The 9847-nt window shown below is 44.1% G+C and overlaps 1 protein-coding gene across 2 annotated transcripts in view; it reads left to right on the top strand.

The window, feature by feature from the left end:
• Positions 1-4757: 4757 nt before the first annotated feature.
• Positions 4758-9847, top strand: part of LOC135112868 (serine-rich adhesin for platelets-like) — a 49052-nt gene continuing 43962 nt past the window's right edge. The window contains exons 1-3 of one of the 2 annotated variants that reach the window (XM_064027789.1): positions 4758-4891; positions 6980-8228; positions 8944-9019. In XM_064027789.1, the coding sequence (XP_063883859.1) occupies positions 7081-8228; positions 8944-9019 (1224 nt within the window). In that variant the 5' untranslated portion in view covers positions 4758-4891; positions 6980-7080. Of the gene's footprint in view, positions 4892-6906; positions 8229-8943; positions 9020-9847 lie in introns of those variants that run through there. The other variant, XM_064027790.1, reaches the window with a different exon arrangement.

Here is a 9847-nt window from a genome sequence, read left to right as displayed (position 1 = left end):
GTTAAAAGATGCTTGAGGACACGAGCTAGAATGACAAATGGCCATGGGGAAACTTCATAATAGGCGTAGAAATGACAACAAATGGGCTGTTAGGATGACAGAACGGCTATCTAGGAGCGGAGATTGCAGCCAACACACGCACGCACCCACTCATCCTCCCACCCACCTTGCATTCACCCACCCACACCCACAGACACACACTCACACACACACACACACAACAAAAAGGTGAAATATCATCATAACATTACAGAAAACTCACGTGACGGCACTGGAACAAAGGAACAACAGAAATTTAAGTAGAGACAGGAATGCCAGGAATTATCTTTGTCTTTATGATTAGCTAGCTGTCCTCCTTCCTCCTGCTGAGCCGTCATGGAAACAGAGACACTGATCTGAAACGAGGAAAAAATATTTACCTACTTACAACAGTTACCAATGACGATAATGACGGTGATGATGGTGATGGCGAGTGAAAGAAGTGGTAGTTCACCGCAGTTAAGATGCTTGGAGATAAATGGTAACTATGGAAGAGAGAGAGAGAGAGAGAGAGAGAGAGAGAGAGAGAGAGAGAGAGAGAGAGAGAGAGAGTAAATTAAATAATCATTGAAGCAGCGCGGGAAATAAAATCGCTTTGGAATAAAAAAGAAAAAGAATTAAGTCTCAGAAAACAAAGAAAACATAAAACATCATTGCGAGTGAATGGAACATGAAAAAATAAATAAATAATTGAATCTAAAGAGAAAAAAAATAATAAATTCCAAACAAATAATCAGAAAGAAAAAAATGTTGATTTACCAAAATGAATATGAGAGAGAGAGAGAGAGAGAGAGAGAGAGAGAGAGAGATGGAAGCAAATGTACGCGTCTCAGAAATACAGAAAGAAAATAAAGCGAAACAGAATCAAAGCAAAAAAATAAATGAATAAATAAATAAATAAAAATAAAAATAAATAAAAAAAAAGTAATAAGGAATAAAACCAAACTGAAGTAATCACAAGGAATAAACAGGAAAACAACAACGTATGACCCACTTAAGAGGAATCAAGAGAAATATAGTTTGAAAGAATTGAGAGAATTTCACGTGATAAGAGAGAGAGAGAGAGAGAGAGAGAGAGAGAGAGAGAGAGAGAGAGAGAGAGAGAGAGAGAGAGAGAGAGAACTGAAGGGAAGAAAGAAGAAAGCGAAAGACATAGGAAAACGAAGGAGGGAGGGAGAGGGAAAAAAGTGATTAAGAGAGAGAGAGAGAGAGAGAGAGAGAGAGAGAGAGAGAGAGAGAGAGAGAGAGAGAGAGAGAGAGAGAGAGACTATACGTAATACAAAAAAGAGCCAACCCACACATTCCTGTCGTTACAGATTCTCAATTTGAAGCGGATAATTAAATAACAACATACCCGCTTCAAAACCATGATTAAAAAAAGGAAAGAACATGAAAGAAGTGCACTCGATGGAGAGACACGAGGTAATTACGCGAATGACAGGAATCAGCGCTATATTTCAAGGCGGCAACAAAAGCCAGTCTGAACTTTATTCCACGTCCATTATCCCGGCAAGGTCACCACCACCACCACCACCACCACCACCACCACCACCACCATTATCACTGCCAGAGAGAGAGAGAGAGAGTGTGTGTGCGTGTAACTGACCTACCTCTCCCTTCATTAATACCACAACACTGAGAAAAATGAGAGAGAGAGAGAGAGAGAGAGAGAGAGAGAGAGAGAGAGAGAGAGAGAGAGAGAGAGAGAGAGAGAGAATGTAACTGACCTACCTCTCCCTTCACTGACATTACAACACGGAGAGAGAGAGAGAGAGAGAGAGAGAGAGAGAGAGAGAGAGAGAGAGAGAGAGAGAGAGAGAGAGAGACCTCGTATATCTAGGAAAGTATAACTAGACATAAAATACAATAAAAAGAAAGATAATGAAAAGAAATAAATAAAAATAACCTTCACTCGTATTTCTAACACCTAGCTTTGCACTGACATAAAACTGGGTTAACATTTTATTGCGTTCATATTTATTCGTTCACATAAATTTTGCCGGGACACACACTGTAGGCTGCCCGCTGTATACTCGGCGTCAGAAGTCGTGTAAACTGCCATGCATTTTCACGTTTTTTGTGTTTAGCATTTTTCCCTCATTCTTTAAGTCCTGGGATCTATCAAGAATCTATCAGTAAGCATTTTTTTTTTTTTAAGATCGCCAGTAGGTTTGAGGACTTAAGAAGATTGAAATAAAACGTTAAATCGTCTTTGGTACTTTTCCTTAAGTCATTCTTGGATCTGTTAAGAATTTATCAAGTTTTTTTTTTTTTTCTAAGATCGCCAAAATGCATGAGGACTTAAGACTGAAATAAAGAGTTAAACTGTCTTTAGCGTTTCCCTTGGTCAGTCCTGGGATCTGCTAAGAATCTATCAGGCTATCATTTTTTTTTTTTCTGAGATCGCCGGCAGAAGGTTTGAGAACTTAGGATTGAGCTAAGACGTTAAACTGTCTTTGCGTTTTTTTTTTTTTTTCTCGGTCAGTCCTGTGGTCTATTAAATATTGAGAAATTATCAGGTAATCAAGTTTTTTTTTCTCTAAGATCGCCAATAGGTTTGAGGATTTGGCATTAAAATGAAACGTCAAACTGCGTTTTTCCCTCGGTCAGCTATGTGATCCGTTAAGAATCTATCAGGTATCAAGTATTCCAAAGATTGTCAGGTTTGAGGGGTCACATTGACAGAAAAACGCTAAAAGTCAGTGAAAGTAAGTGATACAACTAGTTCGACCTTTGATCTTGAATGTACAGTTAAGAGTCTGTTAGTTATCAAGTTTTCTGAAATTTTCACTATGCTTAAAAACTTGAGATTGTCAGCTTTGAGGAGTTAAGATAGAGAAGTCCAAGTAACGATGTAAGTTATGGAGTTGCTGCACCTGTAATCTTGAATGTACAGCTAAGAATTTATCGCTTATCAAAATTCCTAAGTTTGCCAGCAGATCTGAGAGCTTAAGACTGTGAGAAAACGCTAAAACACAGTGAACGTAAATAATGTAGTTTCCTCGACTTTCAACCTTGACTGTACAGCTAAGAAATTATCACGTTTTCTACTATCCACAGTAGGTTTAAAGACTAAGGACTGAGGGAGAATGCTGAAACACAGTGGGCGTAAATAATATAGTTTGCTTGACCTCCTGTTTTGAATGTACAGCAGAATCTATCAGTTATCAAGTATTTCTAAGGTTGCCAAACTGAGAAAAAACAATAAATGGGAGTAAAGTAGTTTACTCGACCTTTGATCTCGAATGTACTGCGCGTGGCCTCGTCCAATGACAAAGAGTGTGGCATGCTGTCAGACTTCTTAACGTGCCTAAACTGCTTTGGCTGCACTGTGAATTCAAAGCATGTCGTTCCTTTTCGTCGCTCTGCTTGAATAACAAACCGTCATCAGTTTTCAAGGTTGATTTTTTTTTTTTTTTTTCGCTTATATATGTTGATATTTCGCTATGCAAAATTATTATTCGACGTGACCTTCCGGAATAATAAACAGAAAGTTCACATTTTCTTTATTTATTTATTCGTTAGTTATCATTACTCTTTTATAATTTACGTGACTTTTTTTTTTCCTGCTGTCACGAAATATAATTTAAAAAGAAGCTGGTGACAAAGAAGATTATAGAATGAAAGGAATTATTATGTTCTCTCTCTCTCTCTCTCTCTCTCTCTCTCTCTCTCTCTCTCACTCTCTCTCTCTCCTCTCTCTCTCTCATCGTCTCCTCTCTCTCTCTCTCCAGTAATGTGGATGGTACCGAAAGAATGGTCCCTAACCCTTGTTCCTTTCGCACTTTCTACCACATTCAGTGAAAAAGGAAACACGTATTGTAAATCAATATCTACTACCATTACTACAACAACAACTACTACTACTATCACTACTACTACTACTGCTACTACTACACAACAATAAGGTAACAACAACAACAACAACAACAATAACTACAACAACAGGGTAACAACAAACACGCCTAATGCTTCACTTCCGCCTATGCGCTGATCATGAGTCTGATAAAGTTGCGGGTCGCCGGGTCACGCATCCCGCTCGCCAGCCTCGCCTATGGTCAAGTGAGCATCGCCCGCTTACCCTCCACCTGCTGGCGTGCGTGTCCCGGGCAGCTTGTGTGGGGGGAAAACTGTAACCTAAACATGCACGTGGGTAAATGCATAAAAATATCGAGCTGTCGTGTTTTGTGTTGAGATGAGAGAAAAAGTAAAAAGAAAAATATCTGTTGGTTTTATAAAGAGAAAATTACAGACGGCTCAACGCACTCTACACACAAAACGATACTGCGCTTTTGTGTTTAGCCGAAAAAAAAAAAAAAAAGAAAAAAGTGGTCATGACAGATACTCGTTATAAAACACAGTTGCCAGTCAGGATTCTGGATAAATACCAGAAAAAAAATGAACGCAAGGCTTTTCGCGTTCCTCTCGAATACCAACAATAGCTGCGAAAGAAAGACGAAAAAAAATGTATGTAAACTGATGATCGAGAGAGAGAGAGAGAGAGAGAGAGAGAGAGAGAGAGAGAGAGAGAGAGAGAGAGAGAGAGAGAGAGAGAGAGAGAGATTAAAACACCCCCCCAAAAAAAAATTAAAAATTTATCTCTGAAGATCCATTTAGAGGCAGACGTGAAAGAAGACGACGACTCCACACGTTTATTATTTCTCCTGGTGACCCTAGCGAGGCAGTGGTGGTGGTGGTGGTGGTGGTGATGGTGGTGGCTCAGTTGCAAGGACCGTGGCGTTCAGATCACATCCCTCCCTCACGCCGCGCGGTTGTGGCGCCCAAAGTGACAACCCTTCGCGTCTGGTGACTGGCGTGTGGTGGTGAATTTGAAGGTGTCATAGGCTACTGGGTACGTGCTGTGTTGTGATTGGTGCCTCGAAGTACTGGTGCGATGTGATTGGTGACTGTGGTGACTGTGGTGATTGTGGTGACTTGGTGGTTGCGTGCTGTGGGATGTTCCGAAAATGATGGTGATGAAGTGTGTTGGTTTATTGACGGCTAGTTCGCCACCTCCTGCCATTACTCCTCTTCTTTCTCGTTTCTCATTTCTCTTTCTCTTTATTTTTTTTCTTTTCTTCCTATTATCTTTCCTGTTCTCTTATTGCTATTCTGTGCCTCATTCTCTTCTTCCCATTTTCTTGCACATTTCTCTCTCTCTCTCTCTCTCTCTCTCTCTCTCTCTCTCTCTCTCTCTCTCTCTCTCTCTCTCTCTCTCTCTCTCTTACATGTAAATATGTTTTGTACTTTCGTTTTTTTTTTCAGTTACTACTACTACAACAACAACAACAACAACAACAACAACTACTACTACTACTACTACTACTACTACTACTACTACTACTACTACTACTTCTACTACTACTACTATTACCTTTTCTTCTGTTTATTCTTGTAAGCAAGCAAATTAATACAACCAAATTTACCAACAACAACAACAACAATACTACTAATAATAACATTAATAATAACAAAACCAACAATAACCGTCCCTAACTAACATCCAGCTAAGGTCAGACAATCAAGTAAAGTGCACATTAGCCTCGCCAGCAACAACAATAACAGCGCAGCACAATAAACAGAAAAGCGCAACAAAGCATAACCTACAAACTTCCCGGAAACAGCGAAGGCGAATGAAGCTTAACGATAAATAAGAACAATAAACGCAAAGACCTTGATAACCTAAAGAGAGAGAGAGAGAGAGAGAGAGAGAGAGAGAGAGAGAGAGAGAGAGAGAGAGAGAGAGAGAGAGAGAGAGAGAGAGAGCGCACCCAGGAAATTTACCGCAATATCTTATCTAGTCAACAATGCATAAATAGCGACCAGGAAAAGAAAACAGGAAAAAACAAAACACCCTCGATGAATGAAAGAAAACGTAATTATTCTGCGAGGGGATACTAAACAAGAAGCTCCAGGATCCTATAGTTACCTACACGGTTTTTCTGCGCCATAGGAAGGGAGGCATGTAGAGAAGGATGTCGTAACGTAATGAGAACAGGGGCGTGGGCCAGCCAGTACCTCAACACGCACACGGGAATACACACAGAGGTATACACGCACACACGTATTCATACACGCTAGGTGGGAGGACGCCAAGGGGGAACAATATGTCGTTTTGTAATTAAATGGTTAAAATTGTGGGTGTTACAGAGAGAGAGAGAGAGAGAGAGAGAGAGAGAGAGAGAGAGAGAGAGAGAGAGAGAGAGAGAGAGAGAGAGGAAGTGGGTATACAGCGTACAATAAACACTAACTAGCCTTCTCTCTCTCTCTCTCTCTCTCTCTCTCTCTCTCTCTCTCTCTCTCTCTCTCTCTCTCTCTCTCTCATCCCACCATCCATTATACTCGCACGTTCCGCCATATCGCGTCTCTTTCCGTTATAGTGCATTATTTTATCTCCTCCCTCTCCCTTCCTCCCTCCCTCCCTCACTATCTCACATCCTACAGTGCCCGGCAAAAAAATTTAAGCTGTTGAAATATGTCGCTACAGTCTTCCTTCCTGCCCTGTTCTTTATTTATTTGTTCTCTCTTTAATTACTTTTCTGCGAGCATAAATGTGTTCGCTTCCTTTTAGTTTTATTCGAACAGTATGGAGGAGGGAGTGACGGTGACTGTGTGTGTGTGTGTGTGTGTGTGTGTGTGTGTGTGTGTGTGTGTGTGTGTGTGTGTGTGTGTGTGAGAATAATGGCATGAATATACTATGTACACTCCCATAAATATTCCGGTAGCATGTTCTTACTTTCTCCTCTTGCTTTATATTTTACTTAATCTCTCTCTCTCTCTCTCTCTCTCTCTCTCTCTCTCTCTCTCTCTCTCTCTCTCTCTCTCTCTCTCTCTCTCTCTCTGGTAAAAATTTTGACTTCCGTAAGTTTCTTTCTAATGACAGTAGATGAAAGACTTCCAGGCTCGTGTTTCTCATTCCTTCCGCCTCTGTCTGCTGCAGGTCAGCACACTCCCGCACATGCACCCTTGCCTTCCGCCCCCAGCACCCCGGGCCACGGTGAGAGCGAGGCGCGAGGCGGGGACGCTGCGAAGTGAGGCCGAATGGGTCCCGGAAGCACCGCCCTGCCGCCCGCCACAGCTCTGGCCGCATCCCCCTCCCCGACCTCCGGTAAACACGACACCCGCGGCGGCGAGGATGACACCCACGATGACTGTCCCTTCCGCCAGCTCCTCAGCGTGCGCCCTGCTTCCTGCACGCTGCTGCCCCGGACCTCAGGCGGCGTGGGTCGTGGCGGCCGGCTGAGTGACACGCGAGGTGGAGGCAAGAGTGTAAGATTCGCTGACACAGTAACGGGTCCCGATGGGCTTCCTGTCACTCCTGGCACACGCAGGAAAGGGGATGCGACCACGCCTTACAAGAACGGTGTCGTCAATACGGGGAAGTTTTATCGCAGGAGCGACGGAAGGTTCGTGACCCGCGGAGGGGGCAGGCGGCCAGCCACGGCCAAGGAGCGAGTCACTCCGTCCGCCGCCAGGCCTCAGGCGGCGGGCCAGTACAGTGTGGGCAGGACCAGTCAGTACCAGCAGCAGTTTGAGTGTCGAAAGAATTGCCAGTTTAAGGAACAAGTAAGCAATCGTCCCCACAAATCTGTCCACAAGACATGGCGGTCACTCGCCTCAGAGGGACGCCCGCGCCTGGTGGGGGAAGGTCCTCGGCGATCCAGAATGAAGGTCACGGGGGTCAGCGCCCCGAGGTGGGAGCACGTGGACAACAAACAAAAAGGTGACGCGTCCTCAGCCAAGCAGTGCTCACTCAAGGCTGGCGAGGGGAGGGACGAGGTAGACGAGAAGTGTTCTGCCGCATACAAAAATGGTTTGCTCGTTGGGTGGCCAAAGTTTGAGGCTAACAGAAAAGTTGCCAGCCAGAGGACGAGGTCACTGTCTTGCCCCCAGAACTCCCCAGTCATTCAAAGACCAAGGTTCAGGACGAGCTCAGCCCCTGTGGGCAGTACCTCAGCCTCCACCACCACTTCCGCCTGCAGCGCCGCCAGCCCGAGAAGCACCTCAGCTCCCGCCACGAGAGATGTCCCTTCTTCAGCTTCCAGGAACACTGCAGCTCACAGCTCCAAGAATAACACATCCCTGTGTGACCACCTCGCCAGCAGGGCCGCGACGCGTTCGAGCTTCAGCCCCAAGACGTGGCCGTTCTGCAGCGGCAAGTCACAGTCGCATCACGGCGTCGGGTGCAGGTGAGGCTCGTAGCAGCGTTTACTGCCGCCGCTAAAATCCATGCCGATACCAATTCCGGTCTGGTTCACATCAGAATCCCTCTGAGCAGCTCACGCCTCGCCGCCGCCAGACCCTGTCGGGATCCAGCCTCAGCCAGACTCCACAAGTTACTGTTTTAGTCAGGATCTATCTTCTCTGTATCTGGGTTTTATTGGCATTTTAACAATAGACACTCATTAAGTGAAAAGACCAGATTTCAAGATATACCTTTTCTGTCTCGTGGTTTTAATGACATTTTAACTACTAAATAAAAGAGACAAACATAAAACTAAGCAAGTTCATGGTCAGCGATGACAGGTGGATATAGGAACGCATGCTTTACATTAGAAATACCACAAGTAGGCCTTTCCCTGATTCCCTTATGTTCTTACGATCTCATAACTTCATTAAGCACAACAGCTACATGATCCAGCACATTCTGTACGTAAAAACTCATCATTTATAAGACAAATAAAATACGTTTACCCACAAACTTTGCCCCTCATACGCACAACACACCTCCCTCTCAGCGCTGCCATAACTTAATAGCAAGACGCATCCCCTCTCATCCACAGGTAATTCAAGGCACATCAAATACGTGTACCATCAAAATTTCCCCTTCATCCGTGCACAACATCACTTCCCTCTCCGCGCCGCCGTAACTCAATAGCAAAAGGCATCCCCTCTCGCCCACAGGTACTGGCGGGCGCCGTGTCCCCTGCCGTGGTTCCTACAGGTGGACGTCCCCCGCCCCGGCCCGCTTTACTTGGGGGTGAGTACCGCTGATCCACACTCGCCTGTATTGGGAGCGCGTGAGATTACGTCACTGCCAGTGATTGAGAGAGAGAGAGAGAGAGAGAGAGAGAGAGAGAGAGAGAGAGAGAGAGAGAGAGAGAGAGAGAGAGCGAGGGGAAGTAGGTATATAACGTACAATAAAAAATATAAACTACTCTCTCTCTCTCTCTCTCTCTCTCTCTCTCTCTCTCTCTCTCTCTCTCTCTCTCTCTCTCTCTCTCTCTCTCTCTCTCTCTCTCTCTCTCTCTCTCTAGACAGCAAGAGAGAGAGAGGTTATGTACATGATAGCAAAACGATCTATGTATTTATTTATTTCAGTTCGTATTTCAGTTCGTATTTATTTACACGTGCTACACAAGACTAAGATCAAGCTCGTGTTTTTGTTTTTTGTTTTTTTCATCACTATAATCTACACTTTTACCCAGCTTGCTTTAAGGCTCGAGGACATGTCTCGCTCTCATACCGATCCAAATGTCACTGCCAGTGTTTGGGAAGATAGATTTTGCTCCTCTTTTTGTCTCTCTGAAACCTTTAAGCGTCAATTCTGTCTTCATTTATATTCACATCACTTGCTCGTCCGTCATTCCTCTCCAGGAAGTGTTCTTTGTCCAGATGTGTAAGTCCATTTATTAATTCAGCAATTCATGATTAAATCCCCTTGTGTGTGTGTGTGTGTGTGTGTGTGTGTGTGTATGTGTGTGTGTATGAGAGAGAGAGAGAGAGAGAGAGAGAGAGAGAGAGAGAGAGAGAGAGAGAGAGAGAGAGAGAGAGAGAGAGAACGGGCCATGGTGTGTGTGTGTGTGTG

The sequence above is a fragment of the Scylla paramamosain genome, chromosome 24 (genome assembly GCF_035594125.1).
Source record: "Scylla paramamosain isolate STU-SP2022 chromosome 24, ASM3559412v1, whole genome shotgun sequence".
In the NCBI taxonomy this organism is placed as follows: domain Eukaryota; kingdom Metazoa; phylum Arthropoda; class Malacostraca; order Decapoda; family Portunidae; genus Scylla; species Scylla paramamosain.
Note: the sequence above shows the minus strand (reverse complement) of the source record. Positions and strands in the feature narration are given on the sequence as shown.